The following is a 27,416-nucleotide window of genomic DNA, read 5'->3' on the forward strand; positions in this document are numbered from 1 at the left end:
ATCTTAGCAGCATCATATTCAAATACGTATGTATATAAAGACAGAAAGGAACGACCTAAGCGCCAGCACGTTTTTACGTCACATACGACTTATATTTTCGTAAAGTCACTATCATTGACGTACCCTATAAATTTTTATTCTTTTTACACTGGTTTCATGCAAAAGAATTTGAAATTCTTAGAGTTTCTGACACGTTGTATTATATTATTATAAAATTAGTTTTCATAAGTTTATGAAGTAACAACTAAATTCTACGATACGTTTGAAGCCAAAGAGAGTATGTTTCTTAGTCGTTAGACAATTTTATTACATATAATTTACAATTTGGTTTCGTAAGAATTAAAGGGCAAGAATGAAATGTAAGAAGTAAATAAGTTTACAAATAGAAATCGTACGTTTAATTGTAAATATTAGCTCTTAACCGGTTAATCGGAGTATTACGATTTTATAGTTTTAAAATATAATTTACATACTGAATATCTTGAAACAGCAGCTGTAATACAAAGTGTTGTAACATATGGTATACTCGATTGCTTTCTTATTTGAAAATATTCACTGCAAAAGTATGAATTAGGACGTAAAATCGTAACAGTCCGTCAGGATCACTTAAGAGTTAAAACAATGGTATTCTATAAATTGTAAAGTCATGATATCTTAGCGATCATGGATGATACCTCATAGTCTCACAATCGTGTAAAAGGTCAATGAATTATTTAACCAAAATATGTTTATTGTGTCGTCCGGTGTATGAAGTGTTGTTGATTATTTAGCAATCATTGTTGATTTTATATATACACGTGTGTATTAAAAGTGATTGATTTATGCTCTTTTATAATAGCAAAGCTCATTGCGCGGTACCTGTATGCATTTATTGTGCACACAAGGATTAATAATATTTGCAATTGTTATTGTTAAATACATATATTTAATTAATGCGAGTGAACAATGCATTGTACAAGGAAAATATACATTTATAGTCAAATGTTAAATATATATATGAAATAAATCGTAAGTGCCACACTTTGTAACGTAACGTTACATTATTTTTATTCTGAACTATAAAACATTAACCAAAGTGAGAATTCGACCGTGACGCATAATGTAAGATTATGTACAGTGGATGTAATCCGACTGTTTAATTTGCCATAGATCTTGTCCCGTGTTCCAATGCGTTCCAGCTAAAGTTCTTCGTCACTGATTCAAGCACGTAAATATGCGCGCGATCGCACAGTATTATCACGCATTGCACTAAATATTCGTAGAAACATAACGGTATATATAATAATGCTATAGAGCTTTAAGAGATTGTAACCTTAAGAAATCAAACGTTTAATTTAATTTTCTACATGCAATTCAGTATTCCTAAAATTACAATGACGTGGATAAGTGTGTAATAACATTTCGTTTCATAATAAATAGTCAAGCTATGCAGTCATGTACACAATTAAATATTCCATTGTACTTATTTACCTAAATACTTCAGTTACTCGATTACGCAGTCTGTAGCTAGCGCCCGTAGGCAGTGGCGGATTTAAGAAAAAAGGCCCAGGTGGTAAACGTTCCGAGGGGCCCATTTTTTCGGGAAAATAAAACAGTAATTTACTAAAAGGGAGTAAGTGTACAGAAAAGTATAGAAACAATATAGTGCTTGGATAAAATCATAAGTTTTTTTTAAGACAGGGCCCTAGTGGGGCCTTCTGAGCAGGGGCCCATTTTTCGGGAAAATAAAGCTGCAGTTTACTAAAACCGGACTCAGTGTAATAATACAGAAAAAATATGCTTTGAATATAATCATAATTTGTTTTTAAGGATGGGGCCCTGGGGGGCCTTCTGTGCAGGGGCCCAGGTGGCAACTGCCCATCGGCCGCCCTGTTAAATCCGCCACTGCCCGTAGGCGATAAACTTCCATGTATAAATAATAAATATTTTATCGCGAGCACGTATATACATCGTATCGGAGGTATACAAGTACCCCGCAAAAGCCCGATACATTGAGACCGATTGTAACGGGCGCTAATCATTATCCTACAACTCGTCTAGAATTACTATTATAAATAAACATACGCACTGTCTCAGGTCACGTAATAGCACTGCACGTTTGATAAATTTATCAATAACAATTATTTTATGCAGAGAGTGAAAAAAAGGGAATGGACTTCAGAGATTGTACATGTTCACCGTGAAAACTAATGAGCCCTTCGTGCAACTGGTTGTACGAAACGGTATGAAACGTGCGAGGTGTATGATCGATTAGGGAGAAAAATCGTGAAACAGATTAGTTCTCGGTAATATCTGCAAATTGGTGTATGTTTTTTTGTGATTTCTTGCATTATAAATAATATAAATTATATATCTGTATGTCTTTATGATAAATCTATTAGGTCTTATTAAATGTATTCTATTTTAAGCAGTGTACAGTAGAACTCCATGTACCCGAATGAATTTATATCCCAGTACCTGGTTCGCCGAACACGTTGCTAAGCTTTTATTATTCGAACCGGGTCCCTGTGACGTATGCACCACTTATATGAACTCTTATCGTTGCGCAGAATACGCGTACACTTTTGTCTCGTTATAAGTTCGACTCTCGGGGGACAGACCGAACTTCTAACGAAACGGTATGCAATTCGGCTCGCCTTTCTTCTTTCAGTAAGACGTTGCCGCCGCTATATCAACCGAATTTTATGACTTGTCGCTGCTGCGTGCCTTCGCGACTACAAAAGAAGTAGGGAGGATAGAAATGTACTTCTAACGAAACAGGGGACGCGGACTTATAACGAGGCAACGCTGTAAATGTGATAGATCACTAATCTAGGACAGAAAGACACTTGAAACCCGGACACTTTTAACTATTTCTTATATTAGGTACGATTTCCCAAGCCTGTAACCGCAATCAAGAAATAAAGATAAAATATTTATGAGTTTGAGCGAGCAGCATCGACAACCCCGGATCACTACAGAATATCCCCCCGGACGCCCTGAAAAAGAGGACAAATCCGGGGAAACCCGGGCGGGTGGGAGGCCTACTTGCACCCGACCAATAAAACAAAAGGTCCGAACGCATAAATACTGACAGAAGAGAGAATCAGTGGACTTCTATTATCCGAACTATCCAGTTAGGTGGACGTCATGTATTATAATTATGGATAAATGGAGTCCTACTGTATGTATATATATATCGTATTTTAAGCTTTCTATTCCTGCTTTAATATTCTGTTAAACGTCACCGACGAGGAAAACGTATGTACAGTAAATTCTCGCTATAAGCGCATTCAACTATGCGTTAAATGCGCGTGGCTGTCCTCACAATTTCTTGGAATCCTTCGGTCGAGAGTGAGAGAACCCGAGAGCGAGCGAGACGGGACGAAAGAATCGACACGGATATTATCGTTGGCTACGAAAGAGGGGAAGCATGATACTTTGTCTCGCTTTGTCTTTCGCGTGCCATTCTGTCTCTCCCTCGCGCCATCGGCGGCTCGGAATCGTCGACGCTACGCGTTGAGCGATCGCCGCTGGCCCCAAGCGCGCGCCTATAGCGAGAGTTTACTGTATTCCTACGTATGACATAATTTAGGTCCCTTTGCAGTTTATGCCTCTTGTTCCACGTATATCGCGGATTATTTGGTTAATTTCGGTCTCTATTCCGTCGCATAAACACTTGCTCGGCCAATTCGGGCGGGCATGACAATGTGCGACGTTCGCAATATTTTGTTACTACTGTACCGTGGATCGGCCGGTATAGCCCGGTGTCGTTTCAGAATACTTTCTGGCGCGGTCTCGTACGAGATCGTCGATTGATTTATTCTGCGGCATGGTCGACGATAAATTGTGCAAGCGAGAAGCTAGGTAGCACATGATAAAAGCTGATAAAACCAGAAGCGCGCCCAATCCGGTCGCGACGTACAGGAAACTACCGCAGCTATTCTCGATGCCAGCAGTCACTTTCTGATACAAATCTGGAAATTATGAGATTAGTTTTAATCGGCCATGTGGAACTAAGAAGCTAACAGATTTTTATGATCATGGGTATTAAGAAAAGTATTTGTGAAGAAAATAGTAATCCTGGGAATAGGATAAAGATCTGTTCTGAGTACACTTATAGGAACCTTGTATTATAAATTTCTTTTTCTATGAAACAGTTTTGTGGATTACTCTATCTTGGTATTGGTTTCAAAGTTTCCGTATTGGAATTTTGAGAGATTTACGGATAATTAATTTTTCAAACTTACCATCCGGCATCATTACCGTGTATTCGATATTTTCTTTGAATTTTGTGTAGGGCGTCGAGTCATTATATTCTTTTATCGAACGCTCGACTCTAGGAGGCGATGCGTTTCCTTCTCCCTCTGCAGATCTTTTTCTCTTCTTTCCATGACCCGATGGTTCGAAAAGATCGAGGCAGAAATCCTGCAAGTACATGCTTATTAAAGTATTTGTGTATTTGTTATACAAATTATCGAATTAAATTTTTATATTCGCGGTGTAGAATGAGGGTTTCGACCAACATTGACGCGGATAAAATTAAAAGGAAATGAAACTGATTTCATTTTTGAAAAATATATTATTTGAAATAATAGTTAATGTGTGCCTGTGTATGTGCTGGTATAATTAGCAAATAAAGGAAAATATTTATACGTCTAAATAATTCGTTTAACTAAATTCGCGAATAACATTCATTACCTAGTCATTGTTTATAAGTAAATACATCTTTCATTTTCTGTCCAACAAAGAAATTCGATGTGAGCGTTTTAAAAAATATTTGCTTAAACATAAAGTAATTAAATACTCAAGTTCTCAAAATATTAATACCCTTACCAATTTGTGTTAACTACTTTTCAATTTTCGTAATTTCATACGCATTGTAACTTTATATTTTCAGCCGCATTATATGCAACAAATACTTTCCCCCGTATCACGCGCATTGCAACTAATTATACAGATAGTCATTTCATACAATTTTGTAGCATTCTAAATTCAAAGAAATTTTTACAATCGATTGGCAAAAATTTGTCGTTGCGATTTTACAGTTCCCTTAAAAACTACCCTTTCCTAAATCGGCCACGTCAAAAACAGCATTTGTTACTATATTTTAAGAAACCAATCTGCTTTTTGCTTTCATGTAAAATCTGTTCAATTAAGAGTGGTTACCGCAAATCACTGCAGCGAATGACGCATTTGGAACGAGCCCCTATAACTGTATTAATCGACTAACATTTTTACATACAAAAATTAAGTTTCATAGCCAAATATGTGACCCAATTAACCCAAAATTACGGGTGCAACAAAGTTAATACTTTCTTAAGAAAAAATTCCAAAAGAACGTCAGTTTGTAGTCCTCTCTAGGTGCATACCCCCTTAAGGTATAAAAAACGAAGTTTTCGAGTTGAATATTTCTGCAGCTGTGTATGCAATAATAAAATGATAAGAGTACGAATTTTCAATCTTATCATTTCCTCGATTTTTTCTTCAACTCATGAAAATAAATTCTGTTACCACATTAATTCTAAAGCAATTCCGTTCAGCGTAAGAAATAACACTGAACTACATATATTTTCAAAATTGAATCAGTAAAACAACTGGTACCTAGTTGATTTCCACCCGAGTGTCCGTCATTAAACGAAACTTTCATGGACCAATTTTGTGGTGCCTGGTATGTCTTTCTTTACTTTAGAAGGTGGGGAGGAATTGCCGCGAGAAGCGGCAGGTCCATTCAAATTCGAAGAACGGGCCGAGGGTAAAGGACAATGTGATTGTTGCTGTAAATAGCGGGTTACGACCACCGGCCGTTCAATAGCCAGTCATTCAGTCGTCGACCGCGGCGGAGGGTTCGACCGCAAATTATGCCCTTACCGGTTGGCAGTCCTGCGGTTCCATGCAGGCTTTAATCTGCGAGTGTATCCACAAAGTGGATCGCTCCCTCATGGAGCTGAGGAGAAAGGCCTCGAAGTCGAGGAAAACCTCGTTCTTTCTCTCCCGGTAGCGGGCCGGCTGATGAGGAATTATCGACGCGAAGTCACGATTCCTGCAGCCGTCCTTCACCAGCACGACGCTTCCGGGTGCGTGAGGCTGGTCAGGGTCGGGGCTGACGGTCACTTCCAGCAGTTTAATGTAACCCCACGCGCTGTCCGGGCTGATCCGTGCCCTCAGCTGCAGCTTCGTGCCAATGGGAACCGCTTGATCGACGGTCTGCGATCCTGACGCGTCTGACACGTTGCCAGTGGCCTCGCGATAAAGGGCCACTTCGTATTCCAGACGTCCTGGAGTCTCCTCCACCACTCCTGACACCCTTGCCCCGTGCGGACTGAAACACACATTGCTTTCAGGGAACTTTTGTAAAAATTCATTCGCTTTGTTGAACCCAAAGTCTTAATTGAGGGTGGTGCCACCCTGGACGCACTGTTTTCTTTTAAATGACGAACTCGACAGAAAATCTGATTAGTGGCGTTTATTATACATCTCCTGAAGATTAAACAAAATATTTGTTTATTTTTTTTAACACAGTGGCGATTTTACAAACGCTGCGCAGCGGGGCGTTTGCGATTGAGTAAGGCGGATCGCAGAAACTATTCATCCGATTGACTTGAAATTTTGGGAGAATCTTCCTTTTATGTTAGTGTAAAGAAGTACGCGCGGATATTTCCAAATAAACATTTTTATGGAAGTAGGGAGTGTTTGAGGAAACATTGTGACTTTTAGCAGATTTGGTTATAGAAATCTGTGTAGCTTAAAATATTTTCAGGGAATGGTGAAATCCGTACGTACTACCTTAGATTAACGTAAAAGGAAGATTCTCTCCAAAGGAATATAAATAAATTTTCAAGTTGAGGTGACAATTAGTTTCTGAGATATGAGAGGTGAAAGAAGTGAATATTCATTAACGCGTCAGCCCATACGCTTCGATGTATAGACTTTTATGTCATTCCGATAATTTAAACAATTATTAAATAATAACGAATTTGAACTTAGATATTCAAAATTCACGAAAAAAAAATCAAGCGGCCAATTCAACATTGTGGACGATATATTAAAAACGCACCTACTACACAGACATTTATATTTCTTGATTTTTTTTCTCTCGTGAATTTTGAAAATCTAATTTCGTTAATGAATTTTCACGTCTTTCACCTCTCATATCTCAGAAACTAATAGTCACCTGAACTTGAAAATTTCGAGTGATTGATGTTTCATTATAAACTATCATTTAACACAAAATTCAGTTGCAAAATCGTGGGACCCACAAAAGGGACTATTTCTTGGGTCACTCTTTCAAGTCAATCGCATGGATAGTCTGTGAGATCCGCGCAGCGCCGATTGGCGGGTCAATAATTGTAAAGGACCCAGACCTAGCCCAGACCCATTGCGCAGCTACTCTAGCACCGCCGTTCTGTTAAATATTTTGAAAAATATTTTTCTCTTAATCTTCAAGGGATGTACAACAAAAGCCATTAATCAGATTTTCTATTGAGTTCATTACTGAGCAGAGAAAAATTGCTAAATAAACCTGTGATTTCCATGCATCCAAAGTGGCATCCTCCCTTAAAAGTACAGATATACTTCATCTTTCCTTAATTAAAGCATTTTCTTTGGCTATCTATAACCTTCTGCCACTTTTCTGGTAAACGTACTCCAGCAGGCGTAGTAAAATAGCAATTCGTCTTCGTATCTTCCTTATTTTTTGTTCTTCTTAGAAATGCAAAACTACCCCTATTTTTCAGATTGGAACGTATTGACGTGCGCACGCATAATTCTTTTCAAAGTTTAATTTCGTCGACACTAACCGAAGGCATCGATATCTTTCTCTTAAACGCACCCCTGCGTCTTGTCTTATATGCAGAGAAATCAGCCACCTTCGTTAATTTAGAAAGAAATATAAATTCTTCATTTCTCTGATTATTTTCTTGAAATTGAGCTGGAAGAATTTTAATTCCCACGTTTCGTTACAATTTATAGATATAGCCTGCGCGTGTAAGCGTCGGTGAGAAATTCACGCTTAAATTCCAATTCGCTTTGTGCTGCACACAATTGCCCAGTGGAATGTGACTTTGTCGAAGTGGGGTATTGACTTACAAGGTGCCGGCAAAGCCGGCTGCTTTGTGCCGTAGCAACGTGGGCTCGGGCGGTCGACACATCAGGATCAATTCTTGATCGGCCAGCATCACCACCCCAGGAAACGCCGGGAACCATACTCGCAGGTGAATGAAACCCTGGTAACAATACAATCGCGTTTGTCATGTCAAATTACAGTAGCAAAACGTACCCCCTTTTCTCGAAACCGCTACCAAACGGATACGATACACCGAAAACATAACAAACGCTTAGAAAAGTGGAATATCTGAAGCAGCGGCGCACCCAGAGGGGGCCAAGGGGTCCTCGCACCCCCCAGAGAAAAAGCAGATTAATGTAACCGCGACTGGAATAATTCAAGAGCATTGTGAAAAGAAAAGACAGCTGGATTTTATTCTTTAAATAAATTGTCATAGTCGCCTAATGAATTCTATTGAATTTGCATTAAAAGCACTTTTATCCGTTCAACTTGGCTGGATTAAATCGTGAAGTGGCTATATGGATGTATAGTAAACAATTAACAGGGAATTTGGTGAAACGTCGCGAGAGTTCTGTTTATCTTAATTTATCTGGAAATTTGATAATTTGGCAGGGAAAGTATGTGTCAGTTTTTTAAGCACATAGAATGATAGATTGATATCATATCACTTTCAGATATCAATGGATGAGTGTGGAAGAAGAAATTATAATTGTTACGCTTTTGCACGCTGAGGCAGGAAGAGGGTGGTTCTGCGATTTCACTCACTCGTCTGGATATTTTGGAAATATAATTTCCTAATCGGTTTGATTACCGTATTCAAAGAGGCCAGTGAGAGAAGGATAGCAGTAGGAATGCTCTAGACGAAAGTAATTATCATTTTGGAAGTAAGTACGTTAATTAGTACGGTGCCATTTATTTGGATGGTTTCTGTTGTTGGGTGACGTTAATACGTCATAGATATTGCGAATATAGTGGGTATATACTTGTAAACATTTAGCATTCCTTTCACTATTAAGGGGGATTGCGTCTTGTTGGGCCGAAGAATAACTAATTCGTTGTGAATTTTTTGTACAAAAACGGTCCGACAACTTAATTTGAGGTTTGCTATGCGGTGGAATTTTTGTGTGACAGTGAAAAAATAAAAACGATAGCTTAAGATGCAATAAAGCAGCCTGCCAAACCTTAGGTCGTGGGGTTTTAGTGGGTAGAAATGCCACGCTACCCTGGCGCCCGCGGGAGATTCCCTTCTGGAGGCATCGAGGTGCTGTTTGAAGATGTCTCCACTTTAAAAAAAACTTTATAAATTTTTTTTATAAATTTTTTTTTTAACTTGGGGAAATCTTCAAAAGCCACCTCGCCTCCTTGAGAGGGGAATCCCCCGGGGGAGCCAGGGTAGTGTGGGATTTTTACCCATTAAAACCCCACGGCCACTATGAAATTTTTAATGATTTCCATGTAAATATCTCTATTATTATTTACTTATTTTCGACATAGATCCATCGTGCCAAGGCTCATCAAAATCGGTGTCTACCACATGGTGTCCTTCCCTTGTAAGTTAGTATATTATACATGAATAATGCGGGTGCTAGTATTGTTGTATACCAACGTCATTTAAATCTATATAAAGTATTAGTCAGCGCGTTAGTTTTCCAGATAGCAATAGTAAGCATCCTGAAGTCCTTCTTTTATGACCTTATCCGTACCCTATTACTCATCCTTGAACCTCGATCTCTATGCCTCATCCCTTAACGACCGTTAAACTCAGGACAACCCCCACTTTTCAGCTTACCGAAAACCGTACATATATATATATTACACGCAATTCTTCCAGTCAGAAGCACTTGAGCACTTCAGTCCGAATAGTCTGGACACGAGAATCTAGTTCTGAATCTATAATCTAGTATTTATCTGTAATCGTCTTAGTTTCCGTTATTTGTATAAAGTTATTTAATAAAATAAAAGTAATACGAAAAATACGGAATACAACAGTATGCGCGCGTGCTAAATCAAATCTAGAGTATAATGTAACAGAGGTAGAAGTAAGGATGTGGGTACCAAACAACCTACTTTCTAATAGGCTGTGAGCCTGCAGTACAAATAAACCTAATTATTATTATGAGTAATCCCCTCTTCCCAGTTGCACCACTAGTTTCAGTTGGCTCTGCACAGGCTTAGGGTTAATACTTCGCACGCAAATGCCGCCTAGATAGATACAGTGTTCGTGTGGGTTTAACTTTCGCTGATACCACAGTATTTTAATTCCTTCTCCCTTCCACTATCCTCCATTCTATCTCGTTTTGTTATCTGAAATTCATTTACTTTTTTGTTTTGTTTGGAGGTTTATATTTGTGTGTTCATGCTGCCAAAGGCCTGTGCTGTGTTAGTCATGCAAATGCCGCCTATATTGCCAGGGCACAGTGGTCAGGGTCGATCGGGGTTGTCTCCCTAGGCCCGATGGGAGTCGCGACACAGTCGGAGGTTTCGGTGGCCGGGCGACGAACGAAATCTCGATCGGTGACTCACGTTTCTCTTCAGGATGCCGCATCTCGAGAAGTCAGTCACCTTCAGGAAGTAGTTATCTTCCTGGGGATCGTTGGGATCTGGCCTGATCTGGCAGTGAATGTCGGTGAGCGGATTGGCGGATCTGTCGTCGGCGAAGAGCGGCGCCCCTCTGAAGCCGACTGGCCTTTTGATCTTCGCTGTCAGCAGATCGGCGGCTGATCCTGCGCCGCTGCACTGGATGTCAGAGACCTCGTAATCCTGGGCAACGGTGGCGGCCACCTGAAACAATACCATACCGCCATTCATCTACACGGTTTTGCTCGAGTGACAGACACTTGGGACGCCCTGGTATGCGATTCATTTCGTTCTTACGTACGACCTTGTTTCTTCCTTTCCTCCCATGGTCCACGGAGGGAGGGTTTCTTCTATTTGCACCGCGGCCCCGATATTTAATCGCGAGTCGATGCTGCGATTAATTTGACACGAAAGATGTTACGTACAGTGGGCCACTGAAGAATTTGGGCGCCCTTTAAGGGGGTATACCCGTTTGAACCCTCGGAAAATGTATACATTTTGTGGATTTTTTTACAAGTCAACGGTTTGATGCAGATTTCCCGTTTTTTAACTATGTTTACATAGTATTATGAACTACTTATAAAAAAAGTTTCAGTTAAAAAACTATCGTTTTTCGGAAGTTACGGATACATGTCCGAAAGTCTCTCGATTTTAGACGGCTAAACGGTGGCCCTAAAATCTCGCGCTACGTTCAACCAATTTACTTCAAATTTTGCATGCAGAATCATAATAAGATTCCGCATCGTCCAACGAAGGCGATTTTGAAAATTTTGAAAAATAAAGAAATGGTGAGAGATCAAAGGTAAAGTTAAATTTTTCTAAGAGAAAAATCCACCTTTTTCCTTTATAAATAATAAACGGGGAATCGAAATAAAAAAAGCCTTCGTTGGACGATGCGGAATCTTATTATGATTCTGCATGCAAAATTGGAAGTGAATTGGTTGAACGTAGCGCGAGTTTTTAGGGCCACCGTTTAGCCGTCTAAAATCGAGAGACTTTCGGACATGTATCCGTAACTTCCGAAAAACAATAGTTTTTTAACTGAAACTTTTTTTATAAGTAGTTCATAATACTATGTAAACATAGTTAAAAAACGGGAAATCTGCATCAAACCGTTGACTTGTAAAAAAATCCACAAAATGTATACATTTTCCGAGGGTTCAAACGGGTATACCCCCTTAAGGCGGAATAACTTTTTTTAAATTGGTCCAAATTGTTTGAGTCTTTTTGAGAAGCTAGAAGGCTTAGTTTACTAGGTGGCGTGTTTCGTAGGTGTGACAAAAATTGCAGTGGGGCGGAATAGGGAAGAAAATAGCGAAGGTCGCTTTCTCAACTTTTTTACCCGAGCCTGTAATGAGAATTGAAAAATCCCCTTTGTAGATTCAACTAATTTGTATATTTCATTGAAATCGATTTATGCACGCTCAGTGGTTAGTTTAATGTTGTAGTAACGCAAAGTCAAAGGAACATGGAGTTTATGCGCTCTTGTATTTTGTAACGGAACCTTTATTTTATTAATTGACACGCTCGTGTCAATTGATAAAATCTATTTGATTGGTGTAAAAATACGTGCCCGTTGGAACAATCATAGAAATATTACTGGACGCTTTACGGTAATTTAAAGCCGCTCAGTTTCGCTTGTGTATCCGTACGTACGAGTACTGCCCCACATTCGTACTTGAACTTTACATTTTATGCCGAAAATAAACGGTGCCCTGATTCAAAAGAAACGGTTTCTTCAACCTTGAACTGGTAATTCTAGGTCAGAATGAACCGGCATTATTTTTTCCTCCAGCGCGGCCTCAGATCATATCAGTCGTCCACCTGAAAATTTCTGCACCCTATTTCCAGTGTGTTAAGACACTGCATGGAAACAGAATTTAAAAAACAAAGGTTATTGCTCACTGGCAATTTTTTTTATATATTTAGATATGTTGTATATGTTACCTAGTTCCTTAATTTAGATTCAATTAGCCCCTATCATACAACTTTTATCATAGCATATTTTCACCCCTTCAGGTGAAATTTAATCAAATCTACTTTTCGCAGTACTTTCCATGTTATTTACCGCGTGTACGTTGTCAGAATGATTTTATAAATGACGCATCGTTAATTAGAATTTATAATACGTCTTATCTTAATTGGAGCTCTTCGCAGCAACGACATAAGATAACGTGATGAGGTTGTCACTATTCTAGCTTTCCACTGGACACTGAAATCCTATTTTTTATTATTTCTTATTTTAAGTTATTTAGATTAGGCTACTAAAGTTGGAAAGTTCCTTGAAGTATTATTAAAAGAATTTTAAAATTCTTGAATAGTGAATATTAGATATATGTATAAGAGAGATTTCGTTTTAGTTTTAAAATCGTTTATTTTAAAAATTCATGTGCAGTACGTGGAAAGATGTTTCCTTTTGGGAATTTTATCGTTAGAAACAAATTGGAGTAATTTTGTTCGCGTGATAAGAAATTAATTTTTTTTGTGTCAACACTACTGCAATCATTGCCACGAGTGTGAACTTCTAATCAGGAGGATATTTATCATACGATATGACACTTCGATTCATTCAAAGTACAAGCATTTGAAATCGATGATTTACAGAAATTTATAAAAACAATTGAAGAGTCCCTGTAGAAAACACTAAGTGCTAAAATTAAAAAAATTAATTTATGGGAAAATGTTGTACGTGCCAATAGTAATACTATTGCATAGAACTTAATTTTTTACACATACAGTGTTTTCTACAAGGACTCTTAATTTTTTTTTTATTTTTGCAAACAAATTGAAATCAAGCAACAAGTTGAAGTCGTTCAGCGAAACTATTGGCGTTTGCGATATTTCTTACAAGGTCCCCCAAATTTCTTTTTCGATGCATGCTTTTAGTTTGCCAGTGGTGTCGACAGAAGTCTTCTCAAAGTAGCTCCATCAGAAAAAATAAGTACACAGTGGGCAGATCAAGAGACTTGCTGGTCACAGCATATCACCGAATCGGGAGCTCAAGCGTTGCACAAATATTAGTATCCCCAATAATGCGATAATAGTATCAACAGTACACGAAACAGCAACAGGACTGTTTAATCTTAATCTCTCGATTTAGCGATGTGCCACGGCTAACAAATTCTTCTGATTTGTCCCTTGTTGACTTCTCCTTACAGGGTCGTCTTAGAAAAAGTGCTTCTCATGTCGACGTTATTAAAGAACTAGAAGCCTAAATTCAAGACAAAATTAGAAGCACCTTGCAAAAAGTATAGTAAAAGGTAAAATACATTTTTGCCAAGCGAATTCAACAGTGCATTGAAAGAAATTATTTTGGAAACACCTGGATTTCCATAAAATATTAAATCCATATGTTTATACTTTCAATCAAGCCAAAGCAATAACACATTGTGATCATGAAGGAGAGAGTTACTCCATTTCTAAAATATCAGAGATGGGCAAAAATTTTATTTCAATAAAATTTCAAATCTTAATATATAAAGCAGAAAGCTTCTATATGTTTGTGTGGTTGTCTGTCGCCTAAAAACTTTCGAACGATAAACTTTGGGGTCACGAAATATGCCTCAGCTCATTATGCCTGACTAATCCAGATGAATGTGACTATTTTCACTTAAAAAAAACTAAAAAAAATTATAAACAATTTTTTTTTATAAAATCAAAATCTAAATTTGGGGCGAAGCCGAGTAGTAAAGCTAGTAACGAATAAAAGTTAACAAAATCATTCGTCATTTGTCGAATAAAGTTGACCTGGGTTAATAAAAAAATTAGCTTTATTCGTCGAATAAAAAAATTAGTTTTATTCGTCGAATAAAAAAATTAGCTTTATTCGTCGAATAAAAAAATTAGCTTTATTCGTCGAATAAAAAAATTAGCTTTATTCGTTGAACAGAAAACTAACTTTATTCTTCAAATAATCTAAAGTTAAACTAACTTTCATTTGATCTGTTATTTAACTAATTTTTTATTCAGTTAATACCGAACTCTGCAAAATATACACCTTCTCTCACTCCACCCTCTATAATCTATAGTAGCACATCATAAGACAAAAAGGTGCTAACTCTATTTCTTCCTACATTAAAATATTAATCACCATCTCTACCCACGAATCCCAAACCCGTCTCGCAATATTAAAAAAAATAATTACATCCAAAAACAGGAATTCAGATTGATTAATTTAGGGGTAGTGCCAAGTAGTTTCGCAACAAACCTTTTAGGGTTTACATTGTTCCCAACAAATTCCAGAAGCATTGTATTTGCCCAGTCAGCACGTCCCGTCCCAATCCTTTTAATTCAAAGTCCACGCATGTGTGTTAATTAATCCCGTGGCAATGCCTATCTTTAATTAACGCGGGTCACCACGATCCTCTCCCTCGATATCGCCATAGAAGCATATCCTTGCTGCTTATCCTAATGCTCGGTGCTGCGTTACCTTTGATACGAAACAAGGTGACCATCACGCGAGGGGAGCAGACTTCAATACGAGTAACGGTGTAAAGAAACGCTCTGATGCCCGCCTAAGATATTCGTTATGCGTACCATACAGGTTGCCCATCGTACGGTCAGCCAGACAGGTAATCGTGATACAGGTCATGGTTGTTCCTCCGAGGTAGGCCACTCAACCTCTCGAGATTACGCGGTTCTTTACGATAACGCTGATAAACTGGCAGGACCGGGACCCACGTTAACCCCAGGGTGGCGGTGCGGGGTCCATTTTCACCTGTCTTAATGGGGGAAATTCTGGTCTAAAAATCGTTTTTTTTTTTTATTTTGATTGTTTGAATGTCCAACCTTCTAAGAATGCGAGCTTAAAAGGAGTTTGTGAATTTCGAAAAGTTCCTGAAGTTATAGGCATTTGAATTCAAAAAATTCCGAAACTTTGTGAATATTTTTGGACATTTTTAATGGTGTGTCCAATAGGGAGTTTCATGCCCTTTAATAATCTGGCATTGATTTCTATTTTAGACCATTGATTTAGGTGCTACAAGTTTTCTGACGCCTCGACTTTAACGACTTCCCAGTGCCGTTTGCAATGATTAATTATAAAACAAAAAATATATTTGCATAATTTAAGACATCCTTAATACAATGCAAAAAGTCCCATTAAATTATATGTAGTAGTTTTGCTTTAATTAATTCCTAAAGATCGCCTATTTTTATGAGCTCTAAAACGGACCATCCCCTTAAATATCAAATTACATGTGTTACTTATTATTAGTATTATAAAGCATAGGCTCAAAATTTCTACACTTCACAAAAGAAGTCTAGTGGCTGATCTGGCTTCCCTTTTCAAAAATTGGAATAGAAGATTAAAGAATTGTATCTCGAATTTTTTGATAATAAGAACATTGGAATTTCCTGTATTTTGGAATTGGAATTTAAAAATTGGTATTATCAAAAGTTATACAATGCAGATTGGCCAAAAGGTGAAGACAGAAGAAATTAAGGGGGCGCAGGCAAAAGTTTTGATTTTTCGACCTAGATTCAATTTTTTACTCAATAGGTGGCATCTACACTATAAGTCCTGAATCTCTTTTTGCAACCCCTTGTATGCATATTATGCTAGCTTCTGTCAATCACACTGTAGAACTGTTATCAGCTTTGTAGATGTTATACATACATATAACTGTCATTAGCACGTTTGTAAGCATTATGCATACATGATTATTAGAAGAAGTGGTGCAAATCTGGGCCGGGGTCTAAATATGGGCTAGTTGAATTATTAGGTCATAGTGGGTGCTTCACTCCATCGGCAAAGGTGTAAAAGTACGACTGAGAAAGAAAAGGAGCTGTGGGAAATAGATAATGAAATAGATTAATCTTAAAAGAACGAACGAACGAATCTACAAGATTTTACAGCTACATTTGTTTTATTTTTTTAAGAATAATCTAGTGAACTAAAAGTCAATTTGCTATGAGCACTATACTGTTGACATTGCAAGCTTGTTTTCGCATAATTTTTTCTAATGAATAGCATCGCGTAGTAATGACTTTCACTGCTCTAAGCGTCTATGAGCATGAGCAAGTAGTCTAAATAGGGGCTACAAAGCTGAAGACGATTTCAGCGACGTTGAAACTCATCAGCCGGGGCACCCACATGATGAGAATGCGAGTTGCATGTTTTGCAGAAGACTTTTCTCTAAAGACACAGAGGTAGAACTTTTGGTGAAGTGTTTTCAGTGTTATATGTGAGCACACCATGCCTGTGCAGGTGTTGAAAGGACATATGCACCTTTGACTATTGTAAATACACCATCCCCTTCTAAGTTTATTTTTATTAGCATTTTGGACGTGGTTTAAAAAGATTCAGTCTGAAAATATGCAGTTTGCACTGTTCTTTTAGATTATTTTAATAGTAGCCCATATTTATACCCCATTTTCAAAAGCGAAAATTTGTGCTGTTATTTTAAATAGATAATTTGAAACGAAGATTATTTATTTTCACCTTATTTCACTTGCGTATAGGATAAAGGACCCAATTACTGACATCTAACCAATTACTGTCACCTTAAGCTATTTTACTTAAAATAACAAATAAATAAACTATAGTATATAATCTATAGTATAGATTATAGGTTGAATTACATAATTCTTTTTCTGTATAACTTTACAACGTTAATTTATTCGTTATTTTAAGTAAAATAGCTTAATTGGTTAGGTGTCAGTAATTGGGTCCCTTACCCTAATAAATTAAACATATTGAACATACAGATTCAAGTGTCGGATCACAGAAACCCTCAACAGGTGTGACAAAAATCCTGAAATAAAAGTGGTAGCCCATGTTTAGACCACTTCCTCCATCTGTGTAAACATTAATCAATTTCTAATGCTCATAAGCATACTGAAGTGATTAAGGGTACATACGTGTGAAACTACGCGTACCTAATTATGTTGAAAGCTATAATTACAACTCTGCAAATCTGAAGTTTAATCTCTAAGTGAAGTGATTAAGTGAAACAAAGTTTAAAATCAACAGCCAAAGTAGCTTAATACCTTTGCATAGAGGATGCAAAATTGCACGCAAGATACAAGTATCCTATAAGTACTGCAATTTTTTGGGAACTTATAAAATATTGAATACCACTTACAATGCACTTAGCCCCGAGCAGCTATCAAATAAATGAGAATCAGAGGCAAACGATTGAATTTCAAAACGACATCCAGATTCAATTTTCATTTCGCGACGAAGAGTGTTTCAAAATTACTTAACGTTTCTAGAAGATAATTTCGACGATACACAATAATTGCGTTAACGGTAAGGAGCTTTTTAATAACAACCTTCCACTGTTGCACTCGCCTACTCTTTCTTTAGATTTACCGCTGCGAGCGGTGTGTAAGCGATCGCTTTTGTTAGATAATAAGCAATTTCAAAAGGAACGTCAAACGAGGTGGTCATTATAACGCGAAGCGCACACTGCGGTGGGCATCGTTATAATTAATAATGCGGTATCAGTTGAACGGAATTTTTATCTGTTGATGCGTCCCGCGCCGGGGCCATGCTGCGCAGGCAAATGTTAATTATTGAGCACACGCCAAGGAAGCGGAAATCTTTGTTGCGCGTGCCTGATTAAAAAACGGCGTATGGACTTTGTCAATAGTGTTCTTTTTCTTCTGCTGTGAGTACTAACGAGACACTCAGCCTGTATTATCGTTAGGATAATTGGAAAACGATCCACTGATCAGGCTAATTCTTTTGTAGTCATTAAGGGGGTAGTATAAAGGGGTGTCGTGAGGGGAGCTTGGAGTTTTATTAGTTGAAGGGGTTGTTTCTAATTTTATACTTAAATATCTTAACGCTTTAACGTGTTGACACGTCAGGTAAAAAATTAAACATTCTTCTTGGATTTAAATGTACAAAAGTAAAGTGTTTAGGACAATGGACAGCTGCGTTTTGAAGGAACAAAATGTTGGATGTACTCTTTTTGTCTACGAGCCAACTTTCCTCAAAATTAGGGAGGTCATTGTAATTTTTTACATAGATCTACAGGTAGGTATTTCTTCTGTTTTGATTGGTCTGTTATCATCAGGAATTGGTGAGAAAAAATGCACTAAAAATTAGAAAATAATTTAAATGAAATCGTAGGGCAGGATTTTCATTGTTTTTCATCCCTCATTTCGAGACTTGATTCTGTATGAAATTCATTCGTATCCTCTTATGAAGTATCCTGCCCCACGATTTTATTTAAATTATTTTGTAGCTTTTAGTGCATTTATTAACAAATTAACCCTTCGTTGACACACTTTTTCGATCAATTTCGACATACCTGGGTGGCTCACACCCAGAGCAATTTTTGAACGACTGCCATTCTCATCTAAAGAATTCAATCGTTATGGAAAAAATCATGGGTGATTTTCAAGGTCTCTAGAATGTATTCCAATAGATTTTTTATTGAAATTTTATCAAAATTTTCGTGCAAAAATTCTAGCTTACCATATATCGAAATAAAACGAAGAAAATCATAAACAAATTGTGACTTTTACAAATTTCAATATTAGGAGCTAACAATCTACAGAGTTGTTATTCAGATATAATATTTTAAGAAAAAAAATAGTTTATACGTCAGTTTTGGATCAAAGGTAATTATTTTGCATACAGCTTATGTGTGGCTCGCATCCAGAGTGTCAACGAAGGGTTAAATAAAAGCGTTTAACTCAAATTTTTTATATATATATATTTTTTATTACTTTGTTTTTAGCGACTGAATTAATTGGATTTGTGGTTATCAGCGAATCCTTCTGTCTTTGGTCCACATCTCCTACGAGTAAGACGACTTAACTCGTCCTTTGTCAATTCTGTTCTCCTCAGTTAAAATGTTCTATCGAAACATTCGAGAACACTGAACTTCCATTATTTTTTTTGCGCGGTTCTTCTAAAAAAATAAATAAATTAGACTGTTTCTAGATTCCTACGAAGCACGTTGGGCTTTCTAACTTCACTTAAAAGGTAAAATACGCGTGGAACTTCAAAGATTTCAACGTTTCTTGAAAAATAGTCAAATGCTAGATAGGACATTTTAATTAAGGAGGGCAGATTCCTCCCTACTACTCCCAGCTAGGGGGCACTTTCGATAAGAAAAAATGTGGCGGTTAACAGGTTAAATGGCGAAACTAGAGGTCGAGTATAAAACTTCTCGGCCGGGCTGAATGTAACGTCGAAGGAGCCGGTATGTTCGACGATGATTTCCGAATCGTTAAACGGGAACTATTTACATTAAAGAAGAAGTCGGTGCCGTTCGAAAGGAAGAGCGCGAGCATAAGTGCCCCTCCGTTGCTGCGGTCGTCGCAGCGGAGGTGTTCCACTTGGCGGGGGTTTAATAGAAGTTTAATCAAGCCGTGTTTCAAATTGAATGCCGAACCATGGGGCGCGCCGATTCCACGGTGGATGCTTTTATCGAAAGGCTAATGTTTTTTCGATCGACCAGGTAACGCCGAACGGCAGACGGGGGTGGCTGGGGGGATTCAATTTGGCCGGTGAATATGTAGTAATAGAAAGTGTTATAGCGGCATAACATCGACGGTGAATTCGTAGACGTAATGGGGAGCGGGTATATCGGTGCCGTTTCATATTTATCGAGGCAAATTGCGGCTCCGTCAAAAACCATATTATAATACAAGACACTGGCTGAGTGTACACATATTTGACAAGATAACGGCGCTGCCAATGTATTATTCATTTCTCCACGGTATTTTCACGAGCACACTGGAATTGTTTACCGGTCATAAGTTATTTACTGTCTCGAGGTTTATTGCTTTCAGGCAGAAAAGTGCCTGGCCCGTTCGCTTGGGATTAGGTGAATAAGGAAAATGAGAATGTGGGTATATTCGGAAGATCGAGTTTGGATCGAAACCGGAAAATTTCGGAACGAAATCGAGATCAGAAAAATTTGGATCGAAATCGAGATCGGATTTTTTTTTAGTGAAATCGAGATCGGAAAATTTCGGAACAAAATCGAGACTGGAAAATTTTTTATCGAAATCGGGATCTGGAAAATTTTTATCGAAATCGAAACCGGAAAATTTCGGAACGAAATCGAAATTAGAAAAATTTGGATCGAAATCGAGATCGGAAAATTTTGGATCGAAATCGAGATCGGAAAATTTTTTAACAAAATCGAGACGGGAAATTTTTGATCGAAATCGAAACCGGAAAATTTAGGAATGAAATCGAGATCAGAAAATTTTTTATCGAAATCGAGATCGGGAAATTTTTTATCGAAATCGAAACCGGAAAATTTCGGAACGAAATCGAAATTAGAAAAATTTGGATCGAAATCGAGATCGGAAAATTTTGGATCGAAATCGAGGTCGGAAATTTTTTTAACAAAATCAAGACGGGAAATTTTTTATCGAAATCGAAACCGGAAAATTTCGAAACGGAATCTAGATCAGAAAAATTTGGATCGAAATCGAGACCGGAAAATTTTGGATCGAAATCGAGATCGGGAATCGATGGTTGATATTTAAAATTATTTACCCATAAATGGGTCGAAGTGACCTCGTGTACGACGAGACACGTATGAAATCACAAATTTGGTAAAAAAGGCAGCCAAAGACTTATCTGTTATTAAAATGTGACTAACCATGTAACATTTCCGAATTTTTATATGGTTAACACACACCCCTATTGCTTCAAGATCGCTTAAAAAAACCAAAGTGGCTCCAATGGCATTAAAATTTTCAACTTTAAAAATTTTGAACTGCGCCAAAAAGTGGTAGGTACTTCAAAGTTTGAATAGTCGCGTTTTTTTTTAAATCAAAAAGAAGAATGGCGTCGATATTTTGTGAGTTTTTGAAAAAAGTAATCACTATTAATATTTTTGAATCTTGAAATTAATTTGAAGGAATGAGAATGATCTGATGGGAATTACCTCGTAGAATGTTTTTCTATGGTTCAGGGTTAACGCGTTACGTCGTAAACAGCTTATTACCGAGAACAGGTTTTATCAATGACAGCGGTGCGTTAGAAAATCGTTTCATGCTTGTCATTATCAAGTCGTTCGTTCTGCCTTAGATATCTTTATTAGCTCGAAGGATAGGAACGACTATGTAAATTCATTTTTTACGGGATCTTCAGCATTTACGGTTTCAAAAAAAGAAAATATAAAACCGTGAATTTACTCTCCGCCTTTTTATTGGCTTATCACAATCTTCTGTAGTTGTTAACTATATTTGACAGGTATCCTGTCAATTTTCATTACGTAAGATATGTACTATGTTAAGGTGGAATTAGACAGTGGATTTAAGGGGGGATTCTCGTGTAACAGCCCTCGAAATTTATGATTTTTTTTCATAAAAACTATTGTTAATATTGCATTAAACTCTATTGGGATATAAGGAGGCATCTTTAAACTTGCAGAAAATATTTTTTTTATGTCGATTCTTCTCATTATTTATTAATTATTGTGGAATCTCTTCGACGATGTTGGCGTCAGGTGTAGCACCTGTCACAGTCATCTGATTGCGAAAAGAAGAAATTTTTCTTAAAGTTAACTAATTTACGCAGAGACTGGACCTAAAATTTTAATTTTAGTTTGTATTTATAATACTTTTTTCGTCGGTGTAAAGAATAACATGAAAAATTTGTCTAAGGAAAAAACTTACTGTTTCTTTCAAACGCTATAACTCTTTCAATTTTTCACTTTTTTTCTTCAAAGTGGACCAATCCCAGAATACACAATCTACCTTTAAGAAACTTCTATTATTTTTGCAATCAGATGACTGTGATAATTGCTACGCATCCCGACAGCAGGAGTTACATCGTCGAAGAGGTGGACAAGCTTCCACAATAATTAATAAATAACAAGAAGGATCGACGTAAAAAAAATATTTTCTGCAAGCTAAAAGATGCCTCCTTATATCCCAAAAAAGTTTAATCCAATATGACGAACAGCTTTTTAAAAAAAAAAATAAATATCCGTTACTTTTGGGGCTGTTAGACGAGAATCCCCTCTTAACAGGGCAGCTGATGCACAGTTGCCGCCTAGGTCCCTGCACAGAAGGCCCCGCAGGGCCCCATCTCAAAAATAAAAATTATGATTAGGTATAAGTATCCAAACACTACATTTTTTCCCGTACTACAACACTGGGCCCATTTTTAGTAAACTACCTCTTCATATTCCCCCAAAAATGGGCCCCTCAGAGCACTTGCCACCTGGGCCTGAAGTACATACAGTCAATCGCCTACTTAGAGTCCATATAATAAATCCTGTGCTGCAAATCGGTAACAATTTAACAGTATAAACAATCAAACAGTACAAATATTTCTTTAAACATTTTGCTTCGCACAGGGCATCCAGTAAAACGCGTGACCCGAAACTTTACATAACTTAACATAATGTCGAACAGGCTCGGACACTTCGGCTCGTCCAATTTCTGTTCCGTTACGTGTAGCAAAAGTGCCGTCCGCGCTGCTCGAAATCACTGTCCCCTTCCCCGTTCTGTTACGAGCGCACAGACGGGGCCTTCGCGCGTGCATATGTGCGCCTCGATTCGATTGATGCGCGGAAACTTAACGGGAAGAGAGACAAACAACCGAAATCTGTTACGCGAAACGGGCCTCGCTGCTCGTCCCCTCTCTCGAGATTGCCTTCTAGATAACTATATATATATACGTTTTTTTCGTCGTTTTGTACGAAAGAACCGCAACCGTTTCTTTACGACGCCATAAATCCCGCCCTGCTGCCCCCATCGCCACTTCGGCAGGATGAAATCGAATCGCTTCTATCCGCGCCCGTCGCGTACAGTTAGTGAGTTTCGTGAACGTTTCGTTAGTGGTGAGTCAAGGGGCTTGAGTTATTAACGAACGAAGGTAACAACGTCTTCCTTCTATAGTGCTTGGATGCCAATCTTTATCTTTGTATCGTATGTGTAATTTAATATATATTACGTGGTAGCATATATCTTGTGAAGATGAATAGTATTTAAGTCTCGGTAGACGAATGGTGGATATGGTCGCGTGAGACGAATGCAGGGTCAGTTCGACCCATAGCAACATTTCTATCAGGGCCGTTCTTGAGTTTTGGCCGCCCAGGTGCAAACACAATATTGCCGCCCTTATTAATTTAATATTTTTTAATTAAGAATTTTATATACAGTGTTTGCTTTTATATCTATATATACAGAATTTTAAACAGTTATCGTGCAAAAGAGTTTCGGTTATTATTGTTATTAGTCAAAACTTTACACGTAATAATAGGAATGCGGTCGCCCAGGTGCGGGGGCACCTTCTGCACCCCCACAGGAACGGCCCTGATTTCTATGGTAAACGGGATTCACGAGAAAAATTGGATATAAAATGAATTAATCCCACATAAATAGGTAATTAAAAAATACATAAAAAAAATATTCACGAACTTTTGATACATAAAATATATGTGTCTCCTGTATGATTTTTAAAAATAATGTTACTGCAATTTAGGCATCTTATACTATATTTTGCCATTGCTGTCAGAAATGTAACATCGTGATCGAATTTTGTCAGAGTTGCATCAAAATGACACTGCATTCGTTGCACGAGGGTTAAAAGTGGAGTGAATTTTTGGACAAAATATTTTTGTTCCTTTTTTTATTATTTTCTAAATTTTTGGCCATTTTCTGAAAGATGGATTCGTCGAATGTCTGCAATTTTTGATAATCTGGATATTCGTAAGTAAATCAATAACTTCTGTACTTTTTTTCAGTTCATGTAGTGTATTTTGTAATTTCGAGATATATCAAATAGATTATTTTGATAATGTAATGCTTTGAATCTCCTTTCTTTTAAAATTTTTGGATCAAGTATTTTACATATTTATTTGAATTATTCCTCGCGTAGTACAGTGTTTTCTGCCCGTGACACCAAAATTATTTACAAAGTAAGATAATGTGGAGTAATTTTTCGAAAATATGTTTCTCCTATCCGTTTTAAAAATAGCCTAAACGTGTTAAACGTTCTTCGATAGAAATATTGATCAAATATTCGTGATTCCTTCTACAATTTGCTTCATTATAATTTCTCAACACAGAAGATAATATCGTATTTCAAAGCATCATAGGAGCGAATTATCACAAAAAGTTTGTTACAACATTTTTTTAACCATATTTGATGTCTTCTTACGCAAAGGCTATAGAATTTCAAGTTTTTTTCCTAATATAATATAAGCTGCAACAAAGAATTTGTAATATAATTTTGCAACGGTGCGAAGTAGAAGAAAATTTTCAATATAAAAATTGTTCAGTTTTTTATTCTCTATCATACTGCCAAAAGAAAAATAAAGTTATATCGTAAAACTGAAAAAACGCGACAACATTAAGGGCTGATTTCATTCCTTTCAGGGTGAATATTCGCGGAAAAAAATTGTTTATTGCATACGTCAATATGCAATATTCACGAATCTTGAATTTTAGACAACTAATGAAAAAGATATTATTTATTAATAATTTTAAAATCACAATTTAGTGTTACTTTTTAACTAATTCTTTGAGTTCAAAATGAGTTGAATCAATTTTTTAAATTATTAATGAATGTACTTTCTAATGCAATGGGTATAAATCTACGATTAGCCCCACAAATTTCTGAACATTGACCAGAAATATTAAAATCAGAATAAAACTTTCGGGGTGGAAATGTCCCCTTGTTAGATAAAAGCTTGGGCAAAAGGCACCTCTGTGAACCACACAGAAGTGTTTCATGTAACAACACCATGGGCGTCCGGAGGGGAGGGGGAGCAAAAGGGTCAGTTCGCTCCCTGGCTTCTGAGAAAAAATCGCTTATTTTTCAAAACTGATCTCTATTAAATTTATACCAAAAATGGAAATATTTTTAAATTTCTTTTTTAAATTTGTAATTAAATTGGCACTATAAAATGGGTTAAAAAAGCAAGAGGGGTATATTTTTCTTTACCATCATTTCAAAATCCCCCCCAAAGGAACCATTGATATTCATGGAATAAAAAAGAGTGAATAATTAACTCGTCACATCGATGGCTTAGTGCACAAATATTCTATGCCCACTATTCGTGAAATTTCAGTGTTTCTATATAACAAATAGTTCCTGACTATTTTCTTTACGCTGCATAAAAATCACATTTACATCTGCCTCATAAATTCGTGAAAAATAATATTTTCCTTCATTGCATGCCCCCTGAATCTTACGTTTAATCCTGTTTTCCCCAAACCGCTAAAACTGGACTACCCTATTACCCAAATGCGACCAATAATTAATTGAAGCGTAAGGGGACAAAGCTTTATCGAGAAAATTAACTGTTTCGTTGCAGTGCAGAGTGGACATTACCTGTTTTTAATTAGTATTGTAAAAACTTTAACATTATCTTACGGTGGCATTTGAACTTTACAACCCTTGATTCGACAGTTCTGCAGTCCCAGTAGCCCCCGAAACAAAATATGCCATAAATCCCAAAGTCACGAAGCATGTACACCCCTCGTTTCCCCCTCACCCTTCATCGCACTATTAATAAAAACCTCCAACTAATTCAAGGCCCCAAAAAAAGCACTCCAAAGTCACTAAAAAAGAAATAGGTCCATAGAAAATTGAAAGAGACCGCAGCAGAGCCGAAATCTCTTTGGAGTGCCCATACCCGCGGGGAGAAGGGTGGCGCGTAGGCAGACAGAATAAAAAAATTGAAAAATTCCCTGCTCACCGTGCAGAGTCCAGCAATCAGTAGAGTCCACATGATCTCGTTCTTTCCCTTTCTATCCCGGCGCTTGGTTGCTCGGCGTGGAACACGCGAAAACACACTCGCTCGGCAGGAGGGATCGCACCGGCAGAGGGATGCAATTTTCACGATGATTCCCGGCGAACTGAGCCGCGTGTACCACGGAAGAATTCTCCCTCCGTGGTAGATGCTCCTCCAACGGGCACCGTCCTCTGGAGGGGAGGAACGGAAACCAAGGAACCAGAGAACCACCGGCCCATCCAGAGTACTGTTAATGCATGCTTGCTGCCTCCGCTAACAACCATCCTTACCGCGTCCTCCTCGCTAGCAGCGACGGCCTCGAACGGACACTGCGTCTCTTCTTTCCTTCGGTCCACCTCTGCGATCCTCATCGCCGAGCTTCTCTCGCCTGTCCCTTCCCTCCTCGGGGCCGAAATACGAATGCCCCCGGCGAATGTAGGTGTCGATCTTCGCGGGCTTGTTGGCTGGACGGGAGCGGACGAAACTGATGAATCGGTCCGATGCGGCTGATGAATTGCAATCTGTACGCCAGAAGGATCGCAGTTTAATTTAGTTCAGCGAAATGGCGCGCCATTTGTGTCAGCGCGGAGAGTTCGCTTAGTTTTAATTAAGCCCCCCTGGGCTCCGCGCAAGGGAAGTTTATCTTCTGCGGGACTTAAGGGCTGGAAAGATGTTTGAAAACTGCGCGGTTGTACCGAGAACTGTGGAATTTCATTTTTCATGCGGGGTATAGTCGCTAATAAAGTTCAGTTCGAGAGGGGCGCCTTCGCTAATTGTTTGCGGGGTTTATGAATTTGTAGGAGGACTTTCAGGACACTGCTAGGACCTTAGAATTCTGCTTAGGGTGTTTTAACAGTTGCAACAGGTTTCAATGATTGTACTAATTGTAAAACCACGGGAGTGTTGATTTAGAAAACGTTTATGTAGATACAGAACAGTTTGGTTGTTTAAAGTTTATTTATGTTTACAGTAGATTTGAAGTTCGTGGGATAATTATTTGCTAAACTAAGCCGCTTGCATTAGAATCGTGGGAAGTTCTTGGAGGAGAAAAAGTGAAAGAAATTTGATTTTTTTTTTTTTTACTTCGTATGCAATTAAGTGTGGAAAAGTAAAGCGAAATGCAG

The 27,416-nt window shown here is 37.8% G+C and overlaps 1 protein-coding gene across 2 annotated transcripts; it reads right to left on the bottom strand.

Moving 5' to 3' along the window:
• Positions 1 to 545: 545 nt before the first annotated feature.
• On the bottom strand, positions 546 to 26,684 carry LOC143375056 (uncharacterized). Of its 2 annotated transcripts, XM_076823783.1 has the most exons (7): positions 26,583 to 26,684; positions 26,257 to 26,483; positions 10,568 to 10,825; positions 8,068 to 8,204; positions 5,851 to 6,301; positions 4,230 to 4,407; positions 546 to 3,956 (listed from the first exon to the last, which is right to left on the bottom strand). In XM_076823783.1, exons 2-7 carry the CDS (start codon positions 26,287 to 26,289, stop codon positions 3,715 to 3,717), a joined length of 1,299 nt encoding a protein of 432 aa, XP_076679898.1. In that variant the 5' UTR covers positions 26,290 to 26,483; positions 26,583 to 26,684; the 3' UTR covers positions 546 to 3,714. The 2 variants fall into 2 exon arrangements, with proteins under 2 accessions (XP_076679898.1, XP_076679897.1); XM_076823782.1 differs by having other exon boundaries at positions 26,257 to 26,627.
• Between the last annotated feature and the right edge of the window lie 732 nt (positions 26,685 to 27,416).

This window comes from Andrena cerasifolii, chromosome 12 (genome assembly GCF_050908995.1).
Source record: "Andrena cerasifolii isolate SP2316 chromosome 12, iyAndCera1_principal, whole genome shotgun sequence".
Classification (NCBI taxonomy): Eukaryota; Metazoa; Arthropoda; class Insecta; order Hymenoptera; family Andrenidae; genus Andrena; species Andrena cerasifolii.